This window comes from Sebastes fasciatus, chromosome 11, assembly GCF_043250625.1.
Source record: "Sebastes fasciatus isolate fSebFas1 chromosome 11, fSebFas1.pri, whole genome shotgun sequence".
Classification (NCBI taxonomy): domain Eukaryota; kingdom Metazoa; phylum Chordata; class Actinopteri; order Perciformes; family Sebastidae; genus Sebastes; species Sebastes fasciatus.
The window spans coordinates 3,204,546-3,230,392 of NC_133805.1; the positions used below are offsets into that span (position 1 = coordinate 3,204,546).

The 25,847-nt window shown below is 38.9% G+C and overlaps 1 protein-coding gene across 6 annotated transcripts; it reads left to right on the forward strand.

Moving 5' to 3' along the window:
* Window positions 1–384: 384 nt before the first annotated feature.
* hhla1 (HHLA1 neighbor of OC90) lies at window positions 385–25,630 on the forward strand. 6 transcript variants are annotated; one of them, XM_074649971.1, is made up of 17 exons: window positions 386–559; window positions 2,023–2,189; window positions 4,929–5,025; window positions 6,893–6,949; window positions 7,352–7,432; window positions 9,022–9,105; window positions 9,976–10,059; window positions 10,143–10,226; window positions 11,119–11,175; window positions 13,669–13,749; window positions 15,534–15,566; window positions 15,670–15,759; window positions 16,944–18,215; window positions 18,315–18,617; window positions 21,772–21,928; window positions 22,363–22,445; window positions 25,182–25,630. In XM_074649971.1, the coding sequence occupies exons 3-17, from the start codon at window positions 4,947–4,949 to the stop codon at window positions 25,223–25,225; spliced, it is 2,589 nt and encodes an 862-aa protein (XP_074506072.1). In that variant the 5' UTR covers window positions 386–559; window positions 2,023–2,189; window positions 4,929–4,946; the 3' UTR covers window positions 25,226–25,630. The 6 variants fall into 6 exon arrangements, with proteins under 6 accessions (XP_074506074.1, XP_074506072.1, XP_074506073.1 ...); XM_074649972.1 differs by having other exon boundaries at window positions 18,336–18,617; XM_074649970.1 differs by having other exon boundaries at window positions 387–559; window positions 18,276–18,617.
* Window positions 25,631–25,847: the final 217 nt, after the last annotated feature.

Sequence of the window (25,847 nt, forward strand, 5' to 3'; positions counted from 1 at the left end):
AGCCACAGCCGGCCTTACACAGGTAGGTAGGTAGGTTGGTTGGTAGGTTGGTTGGTTGGTTGGTTTGGACGGACGGACAGATAAAAGTTGATTTATTACATTTAACATTTTTGATAAAACTAATCATTCACACTTCATTGATGTGATATTTAGTGATTTAAATCTGCTCTGTTATTTTATATTTTATGGGGTGAAGTCTATGTTTATATTATGTCTTTATTATTATTATTATTATGTTTATATTATGTTATTTACATAAACATTGTGTGGAGTCTGAAAATCATTAGTAAATATTACATAATGTGACGCTGTAAATATAGAATATCATGACACTTTAAATGTATAGGTGACATTAAAAGGAGGAAACAGGTGAGGACACACCTGGGGACTGGTTGGAGAGAAACGGGGGGCGGAACTTCTTGTTTTGGGCAGGTGTCACTCAGAGCTGATTGGACGACAGCTACCTGGAACAAGGAACCAGAGAGACAGACAGTATGGTGGCTGACAGACTGACTCTTCTAACAGACTCCTCTGAAACTAAAGGAGCAGCAGCTCTGAGGTAACGTGGCTGACTCCTGCAGACTCCAGTTCAAAGATAAAGATAAACCCTCCACCAGGTGAGAGAGGGACAGGTTGGGTTTGCTCCACAAGGTTCAGCTAACAAGCTGCTGCTGGCTGCAGAGTTTGATCCTCCTGTCAGAGGAGAAAACTCTGTTAGTTTAACTGTTAATTTAATTCTAGTTCACCTCTAAGAGACCAGAGTCGTGCTAATATTTCACCACAATATTGTCATCCTTTTTTTTTTTAGGGCTGTAAGTCGATTACAAATATTTAATCTTTTTTTTTATCTGATCAAAATGTACCAGTAGAAACAGAAGTGACATTTATAGATTTTTAAACGACATTGCAGACAAGCAGGACTTATAATATAGATAGAAGCAGAACAAATAGAGAGTTTAGCGCTTGTTTTAATTGAATAGTGAAAGATCTATAGGTGGAATAACGTTACCTGGATTTACTTTGGTTCTTGTGAATTTATTTACATGCAAACCATGATGACTTTAGTATTCTGATTAGAGTTGCAACGATTAATTGATTAGTTGTCAACTATTAAATTAATCTCCAACTATTTTGATAGTTAATTAATCGGTTTGAGGAATTTTTTAAGAAATAAATAAATCAAAATCCTCCCATTGCAGCGCCTTAAATGTGAATATTTTCTGGTTTCTTTACTCCTTTATGACATTAAACTGAATTATGCTGTCTTAAATTAATTAATCACATTTGTTGTATCTGTTCAAAACGTACCTTAAAGGGAGATGTGTAAATATTTAATACTCTTATCAACATGGGAGTGGACAAATAATGAGAGAATAATGAGTAACTGTTTTTTGTTTACATTTTCATCTTTATTTATCATTGTTGTAGATCTATGGTACGACGGTACGACGGAGTATTAGGGACACATGGAGGAAAAAAAATAAATCTGAGATTTAGAGAATAAAGTCATAATATTATAAAGTAGTAATTTTATGTTTTTGTTTTGACTTTATTCTCGTAATATAAGACTTTTTTTCTCGTAAAGTTATGACTTTATTCTGTAAATCTCAGATGTTTTTCCCTCAATGTGGCTGATTAGACTGATATACTATATACTTAGACTATAAACTGTGTTACCTTCATCACAATGATCAAATGTTTTGCGGCTCCAGACAGATTGTTTATTTTGTTATTTTCCTAAAACGTCTCTTTTGATAGTAAAGGTTTCTGATCCCCGGTCTAGGGCACCAAAAGGGCCAGAGCCGGCCCTGAGTACAGCGCAGGAACACCACCTGAACAACAACAAATGAAAACATCACAGATTAACTCTTTAAATCTGAGTCCTCATAAAGGCAGAGCGGTGATGGTGGTATTCGATGTGTTATTTCTTGCAGTGGAGCCGGTGGACTGGGTTAGGGATCAGTGCCCAGCCTGCAGCCAGACACCGTGTTTTGTTGTTTTTTTTTTTTTTTTTTTGTACAGAGCTCAGTGAGCTGCCAGCCTCTGCTGTTCAGAGGTGGGGGGGGTGGAACAGGCATCTCTTCATCCTTATCTGACCATAGGAGTGTGATCTACACGGGGCCGGGTTGGATGCTGCTTGCTGGGCGATCATCAGCGCTGCTCAGTCTACGGGAGGATTCAAGGAGCTGGTGAGTAGTTGGGTTAGTTGGTTTTCCTCCAGGAGATCACAGGGTTTAAAGAAGAATACAGTTTGAGTAGTTTTGCATTTTATTGTTCACTCTTTACCTCCAATTTTCTCTCTATCTCAAACTGTCCCACTAGTAATGTCTCACAGAACCTGATTCCTGTTTGATTCCATCATCGTTTAGTAATGTCTACTCTTGAGCTGTAACGCAGTCTCACGGCAGTTCGTGATTCGTAGTCATGAAATATAATTTGTTTTGTGTACATCGACACAAATTTCCAATTTTTTATTTTTCGTGATGCTCAGCGCGACTTTCAGCAACATGTTTTTCCTGCGATTTCCTACAAATGACCAGCAACACATGACGCACATATACATTTCTTCTCCAGTTTTTAAAAAAAAAAACTGCTTAGGTTTAGTTCGGTATCGTCAGCATACAGGGAGACTTTTTCATCGCCATCTCCAGCTTTCCTTCCGGGGTCCCAATTCTCCTGATGTATGACAAAACGTTTTAACTTTTTTCCCTCTTCGTTATCTCAACCTGTTTCTGGCACTGTACAGCGTGGTGTATAAGCTCTACTGTTTCCACCCGGACGAAAATACAGCTACACCTGATGTCGTTTTCTGGTAGAGAAGATGCTCGCGACACAGCGTAGTTTGAGCTGCACTCGCCGCACATCACGGTGATCAGCGCCCAGAGTCGGGCTTTGGTCGACAGCTGGCACGGCGCAAACTGTTGGAAATAATGTGTTTCTGAGCGCAGTGGTGCCGTCGTCGCGTTGTGTCTGAAAGAACCTTCAGTTACTGAGATATTCAAATTCACGCCAGAGGGGCGAATTATTCAGTTTTCTTTCCTGAGAATTAAACGTAGAATTAAAAGTAGGCCTATTTAACAAAAACATATTATTTTTTTTTGTTTTCATTCTTTAAAAAGTCACCAGGATGCAGGAAACAAAGTCTCTGAAACTCAGATTTTAGAGTCTCTAGTCAGTGAAGTTAACGTCAACCACGACCGTTTCCTAACCCTAACTAAGTGGTTGTGTTGCTTAAACCTAACTTCCTGTGAAAACAGAAGTTTATTTTGAAAGGACACTATGCATGTAACGAGCGTATATTGACACGCCGTCCCTGGTCCGTCCAAAAGTAACGCTATCAATCAATCAACTATCAATCCGTATGTAATCCACGTAATTGTGAAGCGTGGAGTAAAAGGAGCGGCGGACGCCATGTAGGGAGGAGGTTGCGGTGGATGGGCGGGTCAAAAAATACCAGACTTTCATTTAGGAGACCGATGTTCGTGTCCCGTGAGAAACCACAAGTCAAAGTTGATTAATTTGTCATGTAACTTCCGTACTTAAATTACAGCACTTCTGGAGTTACCCTAATCCAGAGTAGTTTTATTTTGAATAGACTGGAGCAGAAATTGACACGTGCATCACGTGTTGCTGGACATTTGTAGGAAAACGCACAAAAAAAATCTGTTGTTGAAAGTCGTGCTGACTGTCACGAAAAAAAAAAGGGAAATTTGTGTCTAGGTGCACGAATCAGATTACATTTTGTGACTATTTCACAAACTGCCATGAGACTCAGCTGTTAATTAATACCTTTTCTCTGATTAATATTAAGACATTAAATCTGTGTTGCTGCAAATTAACAAATTTCTTTGCTGTTGAAATGTTGATAATTCTGCAACAGATGATTTCACTACAGCAAGACAGAAGACTGAAGAACTATTATAAACTGATGTATAGTTTGGCTGCACAATTTAATAATTTAAAGGCATTTTATTTGGAGGGAATTCAGTCACAAATGTCCCGTCCTGACACTTCATAGCTCAGGAGTCAGCAACCTGCGTCTCTTTCGCCCCTCTCCAGTGGCTCCCTGTGGATTTATAAAAATGGAAATGAATAACTGTTTCTGTTTACATTTTCATCTTTATTTATCATTGTTGTAGGTCTATGGTACGACGGTACGACGGAGTATTAGGGACACATGGAGGAAAAAAAATAAATCTGATATTTCAAGAATAAAGTCATAATATTATAAAATAATAATTTTTACGTGTTATTTTCTTTTTTTCTCGTAAAGTTACGACTTTTTTTTCTCGTAAAGTTATGACTTTATTCTTGTAATATTACGACTTTTTTTCTCGTAAAGTTATGTTTTTATTCTCATAATATTACGACTTCTTTTCTCGTAAAGTTATGACTTTATTCTCATAATATTCTGACTTTATTCTGTAAATCTCAGATGTTTTTCCCTCAATGTGGCCCTAATTCTCCGTAGTACATTGTCTCTTTGGCCCTCACTGCATTAGACTTATATACTATATACTTAGACTATAAACTGTGTTACCTTCATCACAATGATCAAATGTTTTGCGGCTCCAGACAGATTTTTTTTCTTTTGTTATTTTCCTAAAATGTCTCTTTTGATAGTAAAGGTTGCTGACCCCGGCCTAGAGCCTCAGAATCATCAGATCCTGATGGAAGTAGTAGTTTGTTATGAGGAGTTTTCCCTGCAGGGCTGGTCTCTATTTCCAGCGCTGTGTCTACTCTGCAGGCCACCAGGGAGCTCAGTGGTGTGGACACAGCCGCTGATGACATCATTGTGTAGAGCGCAATCACGTTCACAAAACTCAACACCCTTCATCAAGCCGTTTACCTGAGACATCAGGACAAGTTGCCGGTCTCAAACGGTGGAGTAGAAGTTGATCCGGTTTGTGTGTTTTTTGTGGTTCCAGCGGTGCTTCAGCGGGGTCATGGCCGGATTACAGCATCCACGCCTCTGTTCTATCATCTGTGTCTCCACCGTCTTACTCCTCATCCTCCTCAGCCAAGGTAGGTCTGCATAACACGACTTATAGCTTTCCTTTACAACTCTTTTTTTAGGGGGTCCAGGGGGTCTATAGGGGGAGATAGCAGGTCAACAGTAGATGTCACATAGAAGTGGTGTACATCATCTGAAAGCTGGAAACCTGAAGATTAATTTGAGATGCTTTTTTTTACCACTGGAGAATTGATAAAAATGATCAATAATCCCTCCAAAATACCACATTAAGACACCAAGACCTTGAGGAACACCAGAGAAAAAGACATGCTGTGATTTGGGATAAAAAACTTTTGACATTTTGGAGATTTCTGCAAGAATTGCATTCTTCGGTGATTGGACGGCGAACACTTGTGTTGTGTAAACTGCTCAGAAACCCCCTTATTGATCAATCTAGCTAGGAAAGACATCATCCTCTGAATGCTCTAGGTCTCCAGTCTGATCCATCCATCCTCTGAATGCTCTAGGTCTCTAGTTTGATCCATCCATCCTCTGAATGCTCTAGGTCTCTAGTCTGATCCATCCATCCTCTGAATGCTCTAGGTCTCTAGTTTGATCCATCCATCCTCTGAATGCTCTAGGTCTCTAGTTTGATCCATCCATCCTCTGAATGCTCTAGGTCTCTAGTTTGATCCATCCATCCTCTGAATGCTCTAGGTCTCTAGTTTGATCCATCCATCCTCTGAATGCTCTAGGTCTCTAGTCTGATCCATCCATCCTCTGAATGCTCTAGGTCTCTAGTTTGATCCATCCATCCTCTGAATGCTCTAGGTCTCTAGTTTGATCCATCCATCCTCTGAATGCTCTAGGTCTCTAGTCTGATCCATCCATCCTCTGAATGCTCTAGGTCTCTAGTTTGATCCATCCATCCTCTGAATGCTCTAGGTCTCCAGTCTGATCCATCCATCCTCTGAATGCTCTAGGTCTCTAGTTTGATCCATCCATCCTCTGAATGCTCTAGGTCTCTAGTCTGATCCATCCATCCTCTGAATGCTCTAGGTCTCTAGTTTGATCCATCCATCCTCTGAATGCTCTAGGTCTCTAGTCTGATCCATCCATCCTCTGAATGCTCTAGGTCTCTAGTTTGATCCATCCATCCTCTGAATGCTCTAGGTCTCTAGTCTGATCCATCCATCCTCTGAATGCTCTAGGTCTCTAGTTTGTGGTTGTAAAGTTTCATGAGGCTGTGATTATCCTAGAGGTCACCACAGGTCATTCTATACAGTGAGGTCAATGAAATGTCTCCTATGGGGACTAACATCATCACACATGAATACAGTTGGGCTCATTGGATCCACCAGAGTCTCAGCTTTACAGTGAGACACAATTTATGTAATTCAGAGACTGTTTAGGGACCCCAGGATGCAGAACTATTCCGATATTTTATACTGCATGAAAAAACTGCATGTTTTTTGCCCAAAACATTCACTGATCTGGAGGTCAGAGGTCAAGGGACCCCTTTGAAAATGGCCATAACAGTTTTTTCCTCGCCAAGATTTAGCCTAACATTAGAGCGTAATTTAACCTCCTTCACTACCAGCTAGTCTGACATGGTTGGTACCGATGGATTCATCCGGTTTTATAGTTTCATATGATACCAGTATCTTCACTCAAGCTTTAAAACTGAACCTGTTACAACCTCTGCAAAACAGTAAAGTCAGTTGTGGAGGTCTGCACTCTTCTGAGGATCTTGGTTTAGATAAAGTAGTCGTCATGATGATAATAATGTTATTTTACCATTTTACAGAACAATGTTACAAGGTGCTATAACAAAACGATCAAAACTAGAAGCTAACATATCAGTTCATGCAAACCTGCAAGTTCTAAAGGAATACATGAGCATGTAAAAGTAATAATATCTGTTTGATTTCCCCTCAGCATTAAGAGACAGACGGCAGGAAGGGAGACACAGAAGAGACGTCCTGGACTCCACAGGTCATTCTCATTTCATCGCTCTCCTTCTGCTTGTTTGTTTATTGCTTCACCTGCTAACAGTCAAAAGGAAATGTGAAGTCAGTCCACACAACGATTCATATATATATATATATATATATATATATATATACACACACGTAGATGCTGCGTTGCATAAATAATATTTAATAAAAAGCCAGAATGAACTCAATGTATGAGAGCCCTTCACTGACCTCCTGTTATTTTAATAACTACCACCCCAGAGACTAATTCCTCTGAGTAATTGTTATTTTTCTGTCATTTTAGTGCATCACTCATCATTATACAGCCACATTCTGCTGATGCTGCTAATTCCATAATAGAGATTAGAACCAGAATAATCTCCCATTGACTTTCCCGTCTGCTGTCTTTTTATTTCCCCAGAAATCCCAGCGGAGCACATCGATCCGGCCGCCATCGACCTCACGCCCCTGGTCAATACTTTAATAAATAACAGCCAATCGGGTACGTTGTCATAATATCGTTTCATGTGGAGATCAATGGTGAGCTGTAAATCTTTCATGTATGTACGTCGTGATTAAAACCACTGCGGAGGTCAAACAGAAGGTGTCGGCTTTAAAAGGTTCAGTTCAACATTTTCTCACCTCACCTCACGTCTAGCACGTTAACTATCTGCTCAATTTTGAAAACTGTCATGTAGACATTTTCAAAGGGGTCCCTTGACCTCTGACCTCCAGATCAGTGAATGTAAATGGGTTCTATGGGTACCCACGAGTCTCCCCTTCACAGACATGCCCACTTTATGATAATCACATGCAGTTTGGGGCAAGTCATAGTCAAGTCAGCACACTGACACACTGACAGCTGTTGTTGTCTGTTGGGCTGCAGTTTGACATGTTATGATTGGAGCATATTGTTTTATGCTAAATGCAGTACCTGTGAGGGTTTCTGGATCAATATCTGTCATTGTTTTGTGTTAATTGATTTCCAATAATAAATATATACAGACATTTGCATAAAGCAGCAGATTTGTCCACTCCCATGTTGATAAGAATATTCAATACTTGACAAAATCTCCCTTTAAGGTTCATTTTGAGCAGATAACAAAAATAAGATTAATCGCGATTGCATTTTTTAATCAATTGACAGAACTGATTTTTACTCAAGTAACACGTACACATGTGGAAAATGATGATGCTGTTGTGGATTCATGCATTTTCATTGAATCTTTCTGTAGGGCTGTCAAAGTTAACACGATAATAACGCGTTAACGCAAATTCGTTTTAACACCACTAATTTCTTTAACGCATTAACGCAACTTGTGGTTCTTATTGTTGTAGTTTTAAAGCTAGAGTGAAGATACTGGTATCATATGAAACTAGAAACCCTAAGGAGTCCATCGGTACCGACCATGTCATACTAGCTTGTAGTGAAGGAGGTTAAATAATGCTCCAAAGTTAACGCAAAATTTTGGCGAGGAAAAACTGGCATGGCCATTTTCAAAGGGGTCCCTTGACCTCTGACCTCCAGATCAGTGAATGTAAATGGGTTCTATGGGTACCCACGAGTTGTTAATTGATTTCCAATAATAAATATTCATATATATATTGCTGCTTTATGCAAATGTATTATATATATATATATATATATATATACATTTGCATAAAGCAGCATATTTTGAGTAGAGTATTAAATACCTGACAAATCTCCCTTTAAGATTAATTTGCTATTAATCGCGATTAAATATTTGAATGGATAGACAGCCCTACTTTAAATGCCTCCTATATTTATGAAATGTAAATGTGCAACATATTAAACTGTTATATTTCAGCATAGAAAAGGTATCTACTGATCAGCATCAGTCGTGGTGCTCAGTCTTCTATAAATTAATTTCTATTTGTGTTCAGTGGCTTCAAATCCTCCTTAACTCCGTAGTCTTCTCTTCTGTGACTCTTATTATTGAACCATGATAACCACCACATTGTTCTTGTCTTAAACTTAAACACAGTCTGTAGTTTAAACCTGCTTTGATGCTTGATATCATCCAGTATAACATGAAGCTGTTGGTCCTGTGTTGTGTTCTGGTCCTCCAGGCTCGCGGCAGCTCTTCTCCCTCCTCAGCGTGACGTCCTACAGCTCCCTGGCTCTCCATAAACTCACCCTGCTGCTCTACAACAGTAAATATATACACTCTTTTTACAATCATATAAACAGTTATACCGTCCTTTAGATTGGATCTCAGTAGGTTAGTTAGTGTCAGCATTACTGGCTCCATTTCTATAGTAAATACAAGTCAGTGGTGCCATCTAGTGGTATGATTGTGTAACTATGATGTTATGAACTGTTGAGTAATATTATAGCACTGATTAAATAAGGTGTACAGTATGAACACAGCATGACTAACATGACATTGATATGGGTTTATACTAAAGCTGTCAATCGGTTAAAATATTCAATCGCATAACTGTCCACGATTAATCGCAAATTTTTTTATCTGTTCTAAATGTACCTTAAAGGGAGATTTGTCAAGTATTTAATCCTCTTATCAACATGGGAGTGGACAAATATGCTGCTTTATGCAAAATGTATGTATATATTTATTATTGGAAATCAATTAACAACACAAAAAATTGACAGATATTGTCCAGAAACCCTCACAGGTACTGCATGTAGCATAAAAAATATGCCCCAAACTGCATGTGACTATCATAAAGTGGGCATGTCTGTAAAGGGGAGACTCGTGGGTACCCATAGAACCCATTTACATTCACTGATCTGGAGGTCAGAGATCAAGGGACCCCTTTGAAAATGGCCATGCCAGATTTTTCCTCGACAAAATTTAGCGAAAGTCGGAGCGTTATTTTAGTTCAGTTTTAATCTCCATCACTGCCTCTAAACACTAAAAAGTTTACATAATATCTATTCAATATTTACATCAGGTCATAATGCACAGAAGCGGTTTAGTTGTGTCTACACTTTGTATTTTCTAAAACCTGTAATTGATGTTTTCTCCTCTTGTAACGTCTTCGTCTTCTTGTTTTTTACAGTTTCCAGCATCAGAAGTTTAGAAAGCAACAAGTTCAGGAGACGGTTCTGTTACTGTGTCACTAATGAGACCAACGATCTGACAGGTGATGACACTTTAAATATATTTGATTTTGATTTGTAAACGTTTCAGTTAAAAAGAAATCTCTCTCACTTTGTTTTCCATCAGACTTTACGGCCATACTGTTGGATGTGATGGGAAACTCCACCAGTTACCTGCATGAGCTCTTTAAATCTGCCTCCATACTATCAGGTGAGGTTTTTAACTTTTTATTTATGTTCCATTAAGTAGAGATGAATAATATTTTTCGTCCATAGGCCCAGAGAAAACATAAATGTACAGGGAGGAAAAAATTACTTGTTTGTTTATACTTATATTACGAGAGAAGAGAAGATAAATATATTAAAAGAATAAATAAATTGATACATAAATAAAAATGAGTTAGAGAATAGAAATAAAAGAAAAAAATAGAATATGAATAATAATAAATAAAAACTAAATAGAGAAAACTAAATAGGGAAAAAATAATAAGAAAAGAAAAGAAAAGAAAAGAAAAATGAGAGAAAGTTAGAAAATGGAAATAAAAAAATAGAATATGAATAATAATAAAGAAAAACGAAATAAAGAAAACTAAATAGTGAACAAATAATATTAAGAAAAAATTAAATTAAATAAAAATGAGAGATAAAGTTAGAAAATGGAAATAAAAAAAATAGAATAGGAATAATAAGGTTGTACTAATAATTAATAAAAATTAAAAAGTGAACACAAAATAGGGAAATAAATAATAATAATAAAAGAAATTAGAGATAAAGTTAGAAAATAGAAATAAAATAATAGAAACTAAAATAGGAACAATTATAAACAAAAACTAAATAGGAAAAAAAATAATTAAAAAAATAAAGTAGAATAAAAATGAAGAGAAACAAAGTAAATAGTGATAATAAATCATAGTGGCAAAATATAAATCAATAAATACCAACAAAAATGGGTAGAAGAATAAAAAATAAAAATCCCCAAGTTGTTCCATATTGATTTAGTTCACATCAATTAATAAAAATTTAGTTATTGAGGACCACTTAGTTAAGAATACATCTGACCTTAGTTGAAACATGATGCCGTGTGTTTTCTGTTTGTGTCTCAGTGAGCCAGAGGAACAACTCCGACTGTATCTACATCTGTGTGATGGCCGGTAAGATGGGTAAGTAGAGCTCACCAGATCCGTTCTACTGAGTTCTAGTTAAAACAAGATGGACTGTGGGTTTAATATGCTGCAGCATCAGTCTCGGCGAGGAGTTACCCCGAGCGATTACATCACAGCCCGACTGCAGCGTTCTCCCTCGATACTGGTCCGATTTCAGGAACGGTTGTCCCCGTTAGTCACTTAGACACAAACACATGAGAAAATAAGGTCCAGGTTGAAAAATACTGCCGTTACCCTTTAAGTAACAAAACAGTTAAATACATCAATATCTTGGAACTAAAATTTAAGGAAGCTGTTCTCAAGTTTTGTCCCATAAATTGCATATTTGCTGTTTAGCTGAATGACCGCTTGCATGTTGTGTTTATGTTTTTTTATGTTTATTTATTTTGCACAAATTAAGACAACACAAACAAAACAAAACATTATATATATATAATATATATATATATATATATTATATATATATAATATAGAATATATATTATATATGTAATATTATATATATTATATTATATTATATATATATAATATTATATAATAATATATAGACTTCCGTGAAGGAAGTCTATATATTTCACGGAATTTCACGGAATTATATATATATATTATATGAACAATATTTTTAAGATATGAAAAGCTGCTCCATAATTTGGAGTTTGTGAAATAGAGGAGCAGAGGAGATGTGTGACTCTGATCGAGTTGTAATCCTCACAAAACGTTTTTGGACGACTCAAATTTTACGAAGATAAGTTAGAGAAGTACTCACTCAAACTATATTACAATATGAAAGATAGGAATAAATTAGACTGTGAACTGTGAAAAAAAGTTGGAAAAATGTTGGAAAATAAAATCTAAACAATGTCTAAAAAAGGTAAAAAATAAGAAAAAAAAAATGTCTGGGAAAAAATGTCTGGAAAAAATGTCTGAAAAAAAAAGTTTGAAAAATGTCTGAAAAAGGTAAAAAAAAAAAAAAAAAAATGTCTGAAAAATGTCTGGAAAAAAAATGTTGGAAAAAAAAAATCGGAAAAAATGTCCGTAAAAAGAAAGTCTGAAAAACTTCTGAAAAAGGTAAAATAAAAAAAACAAAGTCTGAAAAAAGTCTGGAAAAAATGTCTTAAAAAAAAAAGTTTTAAAAAAATGTTGGAAAACAAAATCTGAAAAAATGTCCGTAGAAAAGAAAGTCTGAAAAATGTCTGAAAAAAAGTCTGAAAAAAAGTCTGAAAAAAGTTTGGAAAAAAAAGTGTAAAAAAAAAGTTTGAAAAATGTTGGAAAATAAAGTCTAAGAAATGTCTAAAAAAGGTAAAAAAAAAAAGTTTAAAAAAAAAGTCTGAAAAAAAAAGTTTGAAAAATTTCTGGAAAAAAAATAAAATAAAAATGTTGGAAAAAAAAATCTGAAAAAATGTCCGTAAAAAAGAAAGTCTGAAAAACTTCTGAAAAAAAGGTCGGAAAAAGGTAAAAAAAAAAAAAAGTCAGAAAAATGTATGAAAAATGTCTGAAAAAAAATTTTTTGGAAAAATATGTCTGAAAAAAAAGCCTGAAAAAACAGTTTGAAAAATGCTGGAAAAAAAGTATTTAACAAATGTCTGAAAAATGTCCCAAAACAAAGTCTGAAAAATGTCTGAAAAAAAGTCTAAAAAAAAGTCTTAAAACAGTCTGGAAAAAAAAATGTAAAAAAAAAGTTTGAAAAATGTTGGGAAATAAAGTCTAAGAAATGTCTAAAAAAGGTAAAAAAAATTTTTAAAAAAAGTTTGAAAAATTTCTGAAAAAAAAAAAATCGGAAAAAATGTCCGTAAAAAAGAAAGTCTGAAAAACTTCTGAAAAAGGTAAAAAAAAAAAAAAAAAGGAAAAATGTCTGAAAAAAATGTCTGGAAAAAAATGTCTGAAAAAAAGAAAGTCTGAAATTTTTTTGAAAAAAGGTCTGAAAAAGGTAAAAAAAAAAAAAAAAGTCAGAAAAATGTCTTTTTCAGACATGAAAAAAGTCTGAAAAATGTTGGAAAATAAAGTCTGAAAAAAAAGTCTGAATAAAAAATTTGAAAAATGCTGGAAAATAAAATCTAAACAATGTCTGAAAAAGGTAAAAAAAAAAAAAAAAATGTCAGACTTTTTTTTTTTTTTTTTTTTTTACCTTTTTCAGACATTGTTTAGACTTTATTTTCCAACATTTTTCAAACTTTTTCAAACTTTATTTATTTTGATATTCAGAGATAGTTTATTTAATCTGAACCATGTAGTGTATGCACTTAAACCAGCATTGGCATCTTTAATCAAACAATTTAAATGTATTTGGTCTCTGCTCTGTGTTATTAAAAAAGATTAAATGACTGGATCCAAAATGTAACCAACTTTACGAAGGTGTAACAGTCAGTAAGTACCTGCAGATATTATTATACAGCGTCTAGTGTCCAAAGTGTCTTTCCAGGAACTAAGTCAGAAGAAGGTTTGATGCCTCGGAGAGTCGCCGTGTGAACGTGATGTGTGTGTTTTGTCCAGGCAGAGACGTGCCGGAGCTTTGGGAGGTCGGATCCATCACGCCGCTCTTCAACCAGACCATCGTGGAGGGACCGCACAGAGGTCAGTTCACCGTACACACTGGGTGCATCTCAAGTCTCTCCTCGCTCCTCGCTCCTCGCTCCTCGCTCCTCGCTCCTCGCTCCTCGCTCCTCGCTCCTCGCTTGAACCGGAAGTTGTTCTTGTGCGCCATGTTGAAGTCCATCCCACAGCTCTTATTTCTGCAACGGAGGAGCGATGAGCGAGGAGACACTAGAGCAGCCTTCACGGAAGTCTTTTACCGACCGACACGCGTCCAATCAGTAACTGATGTCGGTAAAAGACTTCCGTGAAGGATTACACCGGTGTATCCTCGTTCACGGCTCCTCCGGCAAGCCTCCTCGCTCCTTCAGATGCATTTTAGGAATCGGGATGTCCTTCAAGACGGAGCGCTGAGAAATATTTCCCGGTCACAAGGATGAAGGAGGATCGAGGAGACGAGGAGGCACAAAAAAATCGGGAAATGGGAAGTAGTTCTTTGCGTCTCTCAGTGCATCCCCGGTGGGAGGGACTAAGACGCAAGTGAGGGGAAACGTGGATGCGATTAAGAGACTTGGGATGCACCCACTGATGCACTGGTTTGGTCACTGGTAGCTTGCAACACAACCAGCAGGTGGAAGCATCGACTCAAACCTGAACTCATAAGAACAGACTTCTTCTGATGCCACATTTATGGAGATTGAGCCAGAAAATGCCACAATACTGCAAACTTTTTTAAATAAAAACATACTACACAGTGTACCTGAGATATTAAACTTCCCAGCAGGCATCAGAGTTTTGGATATGGAGGGTTCAAATCACTACTAACTTGTTAGAAAGCTGTTTCACGGTTGAGGCTCACGGTTGAGGCCAGTTCTCCAAACTTGTGTTGAAAGTAGCTTAAATTCTGAAAGTTGACATCAAGCAGAGACGAGACTTTTGGTTCTCCAGACTTTTACTCTTACAGGTTGTTGTGAAGGAAAAGAAGACTTTAGAGATACGGTTATCTCTGCGTGGCAGAAAGAGCTGGAGGAGCTGCAGGAAAGTCTTCAGGTTCTGGGTTAAAGTCTGAGGACGGGGATGAGTTTCAGAAGCCAGCATCACAAGAAAAGACACTTTCCAAAAGTTTTATCTGGTTGCTCAAAGTCCTCATGAATTAAAGGTTAATCCTGAGGTGGTTGGTGGACATACCTTCAGTTTTATTGTTTGCAATATGAGACACATATTGTTTTTAATACGTATCGTACATTTCATGTTTTAAACACTATATCATGTTAAATATGAACATTAATAAGATAATATTAACGTATATCGATTAGCTAACAATAATGAACGTTAGCTCTTATCTGATGTTACAGAAGCAAACGTTTTCTAAAGACGTTACGTTAACTTGAACAGTTGATAATGTGAAAAATGCTTAAAGGAAAATGTGATATGATAGAACTAGTTTTTAATAATGACCTAATAATTGATTGAATCCACCCTATCGAAGGACAGACCGCTGATCCATGAACCGGAAGCTAGTGATGTTAACGTATTTAACAGTTTTTCATCAAAATCTTTGGGTGTAAAAATAGTAACGTTAACTTAATGTTAACTTAAGGTTACTCCTCGTAAACGTTTGAATATAAAACGACTCATTGAAATCGATTGAGAAATGTAGACGTTATCGTGCTTTTTATCCCGTCTTGCCCTGTCCAATATGGCGCCCACGTTGACGTATGATCCAGGAGTCAATGCAGGCGTCTGTGTACAGTATACAGTATATGTCTACGATGTTCACTCCCTTCTTCCTTCCTTTAACTGAACCTTTCTTCTTCCTGTTCAAGTAGGTAACATCTCCTCCTTCAGACTGCCTGTTGGTGAGTAACGCAGGCAGTACCTTTTTAAAAAAAAAAACTCATTCAAGCATCTGTTGTCCTCATTTAACTCATGTTTCCATTAATCACCTATTTTAAACCCCAGCATGGAACCAACTGCCCACGAATCTGAGTCACATCTCTCCATCTGGGATGAGCTCCATGTTAACCAGCAGAGTCCATTCCACCGAACATGGTGAGTCTCTGCAGGAGGTCGGTGTTCACGGCTAGACTCATTCTGTTAAAACCTGCAGACTGGGAATTAACTTCTAATATTATCCAGAATAACTTTTAAAAGCTGTAAACGGGAATAAGCTCCTGGTTTATTAGAACGACAGGCTACTAAATGTTGTATATAAGGTCCTTTTTTAACAATTAGGGGGATATATTGGCAGAAATGGAATATAATATTAATAAGTATGTTTTCATTAGCGTTTAATCACCTGTAAATACAAATTGTTGTGTTTTCGTTAGCTTAGATTTATATCTACTTATTTATAATTATAAATAACTATTTGTAAACCTTTAAGAAACTGTTTTGTAAAACATCTATAAACATTAGAGCCATGGTCGGGGCCATAGATTCTAACCTACTGACATTTCAAAGCCATGATCGGGGCCATAGATTCTAACTTACTGATATTTCGGAGTCATGGTCGGGGCCATAGATTCTAACTTACTGATATTTCAAAGTCGTGGTCGGGGCCATAGATTCTAACTTACTGATATTTCAAAGTCGTGGTCGGGGCCATAGATTCTAACTTAGTGATATTTCAAAGTCGTGGTCGGGGCCATAGATTCTAACTTACTGATATTTCAAAGTCGTGGTCGGGACCATAGATTCTAACTTACTGATATTTCAAAGTCGTGGTCGGGGCCATAGATTCTAACTTACTGATATTTCGGAGTCATGGTCGGGGCCATAGATTCTAACTTACTGATATTTCAAAGTCGTGGTCGGGACCATAGATTTTAACTTACTGATATTTCAGAGCCGTGGTCGGGGCCATATATTCTAACTTACTAATATTTCAAAGTCGTGGTCGGGGCCATAGATTCTAACTTACTGATATTTCAAAATCGTGGTCGGGGCCACAGATTCAAACTTACTGATATTTCAGAGTCATGGTCGGGGCCATAGATTCTAACTTAGTGATATTTCAGAGCCGTGGTCGGGGCCATAGATTCTAAGATGTAAAGTATCTATAAACATTTAGATGACTATTATGAAGTTATAACTGATCACAAATGTCTTGTTTTGTCCAACCAAAGATTGATTTATCAAATAATTGACATTCTTTCACCACTAGTTGGTTAAAAAGTTCAGATTAAGTGTTGCAGACTGTGATCTTCTCTCCTCGGCTGTGTTTGATTCATTAGTTTCACCAACATCTATGGATGAAGCTGCTGCTACAACAGAAAAGATGACCACCGCCCAGCCGCTGGCACCAGCTCCACAACCTGCAACCATCATACCACAAAGTCAGACTGCAGTGGAGACGACACTGAAAGTATCGACGCATGCAGTGATGACCGCACAGACAACCGCTACTATTTCACAACCAATGACGACGCTGCAAGTCACCACTGTTACAAAATCTGCATCCCCGACCACAGTAAGAGCACGATCAACCACAGTAGGAGCTCCACCAACGACATCGACCACAGTAGGAGCTCCACCAACAACATCGACCACTGTAGGAGCTCCATCAACCACAGTAGGAGCGCCACCAACGACATCAACCACCGTAGGAGCTCCATCAACCACAGTAGGAGCTCCATCAACCACAGTAAGAGCTCCATCAACCCCAGTAAGAGCTCCATCAACCACAGTAGGAGCTCCATCAACCACAGTAAGAGCTCCATCAACCCCAGTAGGAGCTCCATCAACCACAGTAGGAGCTCCATCAACCACAGTAAGAGCTCCATCAACTACAGTAGGAGCTCCATCAACCACATCTACCACAGTAGGAGCTCCATCAACCACAGTAGGAGCTCCATCAACCACAGTAGGAGCTCCATTAACCACAGTAAGAGCTCCACCAACCACAGGAAGAGCTCCATCAACCACAGTAGGAGCTCCATCAACTACATCTACCACAGTAGGAGCTCCATTAACCACAGTAAGAGCTCCATCAACCACATCAACCACAGTAGGAGCTCCATTGACAACGGTAGGAGCCCCATCGACCACAGTTAGAGCTCCATTAACCACGGTAAGAGCCCCTTCGACAACAGTAAGAGCACCATCAACCGTTAGCGCTCCAACAACCACAGTAGGAGCCCCTTCGATCACAGTAAGACCTCCATCAACCATTAGAGCTCCAACAACCACAGTTAGAGCACCATCGACCACAGTAAGACCTCCATCAACCATTAGAGCTCCAACAACCACAGTTAGAGCACCATCGACCACAGTAGGAGCCCCTTCAACCACAGTAGGAGCTCCTTCAACCACAGTAGGAGCCCCTTCGACCACAGTAGGAGCACCATCGACCACAGTAGGAGCCCCTTCAACCACAGTAGGAGCTCCTTCAACCACAGTAGGAGCCCCTTCGACCACAGTAGGAGCACCATCGACCACGGTAGGAGTACCATCAACCATTAGAGCTCCATCAACCACATTTAGAGCTCCATCAACCACAGTAGGAGGTCCATCAACCACAGTAAGAGCACCATCAACCATTAGAACTCCATCAACCACATTTAGAGCTCCATCAACCACAGTAAGAGCACCATCAACCATTAGAGCTCCATCAACCACAGTAGGAGCTCCATCAACCACAGTAAGAGCACCATCAACCGCAAGTGCAACCCAACCGGCCGCAGCGTCAACCAAACCCACGCAGTTCTCACCAGTTATTAGTCTGACCCGGCTAATCTCAACTACACACCAGCCAAGTACCACCAGCCAGCACACGACTTCCACAGTTCATCCCACAAGACTCTCAGCTGTCCGACCCACAGCAGGACCTACGGTGGCTAGAAGGACTACAGGGCCCCTTAGCAGGAGAACTACAACACCCAGCAAGCCTGTGGCGACAGAAAAACCAGGTAAAGATTACACAGCCCATTTCAGAGCCGTGGTCGGGGCCATAGATTCTAACTCACTGATATTTCAGAGCCGTGGTCGGGGTCATAGATTCTAACTCACTGATATTTCAGAGCCGTGGTCGGGGTCATAGATTCTAACTCACTGATATTTCAGAGCCGTGGTCGGGCCATAGATTCTAACTCACTGATATTTCAGAGCCGTGGTCGGGGTCATAGATTCTAACTCACTGATATTTCAGAGCCGTGGTCGGGGTCATAGATTCTAACTCACTGATATTTCAGAGCCGTGGTCGGGCCATAGATTCTAACTCACTGATATTTCAGAGCCGTGGTCGGGGCCATAGATTGTAACAGCCTGTTGGCTGCTCTGCTCTGCTGTGCAGGAACAGTTTGACTCTGACTGCCGACCTGCTCTCAGACAACAACTGTAATCACATCACATCCATTCACTGTCATTTCTGGACACACCGGCGGATACTGATTCAATTTCGGCCTGACGAAAGGTGTGTGCATTATGTGTGTGTCAGAGCGCGGCGAGGAGAGAGGGGAGCCGTGCAGGAGGCTGAGATAGTCACTATGGTAACCCCGGCGCTGCCTCCCCTTTATGTGAAAGCTTTGATGGGTTTTTAGCCGCAAAGGTTAAAAGCAAATTAAGGCCAAACATATTCAGCGTTTGTCCGTCTGCTGTGTGATCAGTGAGCCTGTTAGGAGGGGAAGGAGACTCCTGTTGGTGAAAAGGAACTGAGGCACAAAAAACAAACAATACAAGCTGTGTGGTTCACAAGCAAAGAGATCAAATGAATTCTTAAATTATGTAACAATTAAAATTAAGAGCAGTATGAACCTAAGGAGTTTAGAAACACCAATAGGATATAAGTAATGATGAATAATAAAATAAATTGACTGGAGAAATCTAACACCAAAATGACCAATTACTTGACTAAGAGGGGGAAGCCCTACTACGTAAATAGTCTTACTTTTGATAACTTATATGAGTTAATTTTAGGGCTGTAAGTTTTAAAGAGTGAAGATATATGAAAGATATTTATTCTCATATTACAATTTTTTTTCTCGTAAAGTTATGACTTCATTCTCGAAATCTCAGATTTAGTTTTTTTCCTTAACGTGGCCCTAATACTCCGTCGTCCAATATTCACATTAGTCACCAGTAGGTAGGTACTTTATTAAACACTGAAGGTACTGTGACTCTTTAATATTTGCCCACAGTTCCCATCAGCACCACTAGATGTCAGTATGACGTCACTGTAGAGACAGCAGCTGCTCCCCCACTGAGTTCTGCCTAGCAACAAGCAGAAGGCCGGAGCATCCTGTGCAATTTGTCACCGAGTCATTAGTGTGCAGTAAAATGAGCATTTGTGGCCCAGCTGCACGTCTCTGCAGCCCCGTGTGTCCAGTCTGTACACACACACACACACACACACACCATAAATGGCTGATCTCTGGCAAGGTTTTGCAGCTTTTGTGTTGTTAAAAAAAATGGAAATGGCTGCAGGTTTTCAAGGTGACTTGAGGTGAAACACAGCATATGACATATTCAGTGAAAATTTAATAAATAATATATATAAAAATAATAATGATAGAAACAAAAGTATACGTATATGAAACTGTATAGGCTATATAAACACCACACATATAAACACCATGTGGTAAAGTAAGTATAAGCAGATACAGTAAATGCAAATTCTTACCCAGACATTATTTTGCAGACTGCAAGTCATAGCAATCTCAATGAACCTTAAAGGGAGATTTGTCAAGTATTTAATCCTCTTATCAACATGGGAGTGGACAAATATGCTGCTTTATGCAAATGTATGAATATATTTATTATTGTAAATCAATTAACAACACAAAACAATAACAGATATTGTCCAGAAACCATCACAGGTACTGCATTTAGCATAAAATATATCTATACATATAAAATAATTATCATAAAGTGGGCGTGTCTGTAAAGGGGAGACTCGTGGGTACCCATAGAACCCATTTTCATTCACATATCTGGAGGTCAGAGGTCAAGGGACCCCTTTGAAAATAGCCATGACAGTTTTTCCTCGCCAAAATTTAGCGTAAGTTTAGAGCGTTATTTAACCTCCTTCTTTACAAGCTAGTATGACATGGTTGTTACCGATGGATTCTTTAGGTTTTCTAGTTTCATATGATATCAGTATCTTCACTCTAGATTTAAAACTGAGCTGCTACAACCTAAAAATCACAAGTTGCGTTAATGCGTTAGAGAAATTAGCGACTTTAAAATGAATTCCTTTACCTTGTTTTTATATATATATAAATATATACATACATTTGCATAAAGCAGCATATTTGTCCACTCCCATGTTAATAAGCGTAATAAATAATTGACAAATCTCTTTTTAAGGTACATTTTGAACAGATAAAAAATGTGATTAATTTGCGATTAACTATTTTAATTGATTGACAGCCCTATTGAAAACTAGTTTCACCTGTGCTTTCTTGTCAGGGACAAAAAAAATTACGTTTAAATTAAATTGAATTGTCATAATTGCATTTGAATTTGTGTCTCCACTTGTGAAATTGTTATAAAATCAAACATACTTAAAAGAAGTAATTAAAAAAAGGATCATGAAGACGAACTTCTTACAAACCGAGCATCAATAATCTTTTTTGTCTTTGCTCGATGTTATAAACCGTCGCTGCTCCTGGACGTCGCTCTGCATTGCAAAGTGAGCAAATAAACTGCAGAATGTGGAGAAGAATCTAATTAACACATTTGAATATGTATTTTTATGGTAATTATGGAGCCCTGTGTACCTGCAATGCATTAATTATGATTAGAACGCATCGGCACCAGTGATTCCTGTAATGGGACTTTAAGTACTGAGACGACATTATGCAGAATGAATACAATGAGAGAATTTGAAGGATGGCTGTGAGGGTGATTTATTCTGTACATAGAACCTCTTAAATCACCACTGTGGGCTTTCAGAGGTTAATTATAACGTCTTTGTTTTCTTACTTTTTTTTACGTGCAAACTCGCCATCTTTTATCATTGTAATTAACTTCTTAATTTGTTTGGCAGAGCAGACAAACAGGTTGTGAACAGCAAACAGAGCTGTTCTAGTGACTGACGTGACCTCTCACTCTGTCCGTTGAGAGGTTGTCCTTGGAGGAAGCCGGAGCGGACCGACGTCTCGCTGTCCGGCAGCACGACGACCGTCGGCGCTCACAAGCTGCAGCCGTGCGTCCTCGAGCTCTGCAAGTTCTTCTCTCAGTGCCTCTGCAGACCCTTCGGCCACAAGACGCGCATGAAAAGGTTTTTCACACTTTCAACACTGAGATGAAACCGCTGCAGGTTTACATTATATACTGTAGATGATGAAGAGCCAGAATACCGAAGAGGGAACCAAGAAGTAGAAACTGTAATTAATGCAGATGTTTTTCTAAACAACAGAACAAATAGAAAACATGGACATCCAAAAAAACATCTACATGCTGGAATTCAGGGGGGAAATGGTATATACTCAGTCTGGACCAAGTCTTGTTTGTGTAAAAGTAAATTTTTCCATATCCAGTTTTAACATTGACATATTTTGACCCACAAATCATCAAATTATTTTAAGCCCTTAGATACGATTCAGACAATTAATCAGCTGTCGTACAATTACAGCCTTAACTTTAGACCCTACTAGTGTTGAACCAGGGTTGTGTTGATGTGAAGGTGCTCACAATAATCTTCTTGCCTCACAGATACTGCGACGACAGCCACCTCTGGTATGTGAAACACACGTCTGAGGTGTGTCGGCGGGTCAGGAGAGTCTCCTTCTCCAGAAGTAAGTGGACTGTAGAGGAAGGTACGATCTATCGATCGCTAGGTGACGAACTTAGCGCCTCTGAAAGCACTTGCAACCTGCCAGGCTCTGATTGTGCTATTCGCTTCGTTTTGTGAAGTGATGCTTTATTAAGACTTCACAGATCAATGAGCTGCAAGTCATACAATACATCTATACACTGTACGTTTATTACTGCAGGTGCCAAACAACATAACATTAACCCTCTGAGACCTGCGGGATCACGGGTGATTCTGACTGACTCTACTGTCTTTCAGAGGTTCAGTTTTAAAGCTAGAGTGAAGATACTGGTATCATATGAAGCTAGAAAACCTGATGAATCCATCAGTACCAACCATGTCATACTAGCTTCTCATGAAGGAAGTTAAATAACGCTCCAAACTTGCACTACATTTTGGCGAGGAAGAACTGTCGTGGCCATTTTCAAAGGGGTCCCTTGACCTCTGACCTCCAGATGTGTGAATGTAAATGGTTTATATGGGTACCCACGAGTCTCCCCTTTACAGACATGCCCACTTTATGATAATCACATGCAGTTTGGGGCAAGTCATAGTCAAGTCAGCACACTGACACACTGACAGCTGTTGTTGCCTGTTGGGCTGCAGTTTGACATGTTATGATTGGAGCATATTGTTTTATGCTAAATGCAGTACCTGTGAGGGTTTCTGGATCAATATCTGTCATTGTTTTGTGTTGTTAATTAATTTCCAATAATAAATATATACAGACATTTGCATAAAGCAGCATATTTGCCAACTCCCATGTTGATAAGAGTATTAAATACTTGACAAATCTCCCTTTAAGGTACATTTAGAACAGATAAAACATTTTATTAATTTGCGATTAAATATCTGAATCGATTGATAGCCCTAATAATATATTCCATTCCTAAATGCTACACACTGTTCTCTTAAAACATGAAATAGAGTTTAAAACTGCGACCGTGCGACTGATTCACAAGGTGAACGGTCATACACGTTGTTTAGGGCGTCATTGGCTAACGACCTGTTCTGTCATTTAGGGAAGAGGATGTGTTGAACCCGACTTGTTTGAGATTTTACTGAAACACTCCTCGTATAAAACCTAACATTCTCTGGTTTGTACGTTGTGTATCTTTGATGCAGATCCAGATGAAGCTCTGCAACACAGAAGCAGCTTTTGTGAGGGTGATCTGATCTCTGACTGCTTCATTTCATGTCAATTTCAAATCAAAGCCTGGTAAAACCAGAGTCTAAAAATACACACAGTGAGGACTAATTAGAGCCGGAGGGAGGACTGATAACGCCACCGTGTGTGAGGCCTCTCTCTCTCCGGCCCGGCGGCGGGATCAGCTCTGGATGATCGGCGTTGTCAGAAGCTGTTGAGAGCGGCGACCTCTTGAGCCCATTAGCTCAGAAGGATTCGTGGCTGCGGCTCGGAGGCTTCCTGCAGAGCTGCTGCTGCTCTAATGAGCTCTGATACTGACTCCCGGTAACACGGCTGACACGTCCCCATCAGCACAGGTGAAGGATGAAGTGGGCTCCCCAATTATCTCTGATTCACACCCTCCACTGTGTTTTTAAAAGCACCAACATGACTTCCACTTAAATAAAGTGACATCACTTCAATTAGATATTTTTAAAGCCTCAAACGACAAATTAGTGTTGAACACTGCATCATGTATCCTCGGCTATATAAGTATCTCTGAGGAGGTTTGGTTTCTGTCCCATTTATCCATGTGTTAGTTGGCAAAATAAGTCTAAAACCACTGAATGTCATCAGCGGATTGAATGGACGGTGGTTATGGTGGTTAACAGGTCTATGTGGGTCTCAGAGGGTTAACCCTAAGAGACCCGTGGGGCCGGGGCGATCCCCGACCGACTCTACTGTCTTTGAGAAGCTACATTACAATACAAGATATTATATGAAACTAAAAAATCTAATGAATCTATTACTACCAACCATGTCATGCTACCTTGTTGGGAAAGAGGCTAAATAACGCTCCAAAGTTGGGCTAAATTTTAGCGAGAAAAAACTGGCATGGGCATTTTAAAAGGGATCCCTTGACCTCTGACCTCCAGATATGTGGATGAAAATGGGTTCTTCCTCAAGGTCTTGGTTGTACTTTGAAGGTATCATTTTTATCAATTCTCCAGTGGTAAAAAAATGGTTAAATTTAGCACCAAATCTGTGTAACAAATGGTATCAACCCCAAACATTGCTGCAACAACTTATGAGACACTATAGAGCATGAGGATGACCATCATATACTTCTATCACCATGTTCTAAACCCTGATACACTAGAACAACATAACACACAGTGCTGAGCTGCATCTCAAATTAATCTTCAGGTTCCCAGCTTTCAGATGATGTCCACCACTTCTATGTGACATCTACTGTTAACCTGCTATCTCCCCCTAAAGACCCCCCTGAAAAAGACTAAAACGGGTCTATTGTGGGTCTCAGAGGGTTAAAAAGCCAACCTGTCTCCACCACTGTGGGTCTTCGTCAGGGCTTAAAAACACACGACAAACATAGAGTTTAATTGAATAGATCGGCCTCGTTGTCACCGATATACCCGATCCAGCTATTTAAGTCGGTATCGGCCTGATATCTGATCCGGTATCAGTATCGGTGCATCCCCTAATTTTGAAGATGACCTCATTAGAGCCCAGCTGACAGCAGAACCTGAGTCTCCAGTTACCTGGTGGTCTAACCGTCCTCTCCTTCCTCCTCAGATCTGAAGCAGAGATGCCTGACAAAGATGTGCAGTAAACTGTGACCAGAGAGGAAGCAGAGGGGAAACAAAGGGCCGTTCATCATCACAGGAAGTCACCGAACTCACCGAACCTACAGCTGAGTACACTTCAGGAGCATCGGGAGAATGTATGGAAACAGAATCCGGTGATTTCTAAATCTGGGATGTGTTTGGAAAACTGGAAAAACACACCCGTCATATTGTGACCTTTCTCACTATAATCTACACAGTGATGTGATTTTAGTCTTTAGCGGCCAAGAGGACTAAATGTATGACTCATACCGGACACCAAAATCTGGAATCCTGAGACTGTCCTGCATTATTTATAAAAAAAAAAAAAAATCATATTTAAAACCAAGCTCTTCAAATCAATTGAACATTTTAACGTTCAGAAAAAAACATTCTAAAGTAACCCATTTTTGATTTTTTTTCTTGTGTCAGTTCAATAAAAGTCTGGTTAATTTTCCCAGCTGCCCCTGTGCTCCTCCATCTCTCTGATGCTCCTTTTCAATCACATTGACGTGTGACCCTTCTCAAAGAGTTTAGAAGCAAAGAGACAAAAGCTGTTTTTTGTCGGGAAAGTCAGGAGAGTTGTTAAGTATGGCCTCACATCCTTGTGTGCATATTACCTCTATAGGGGGGTCTT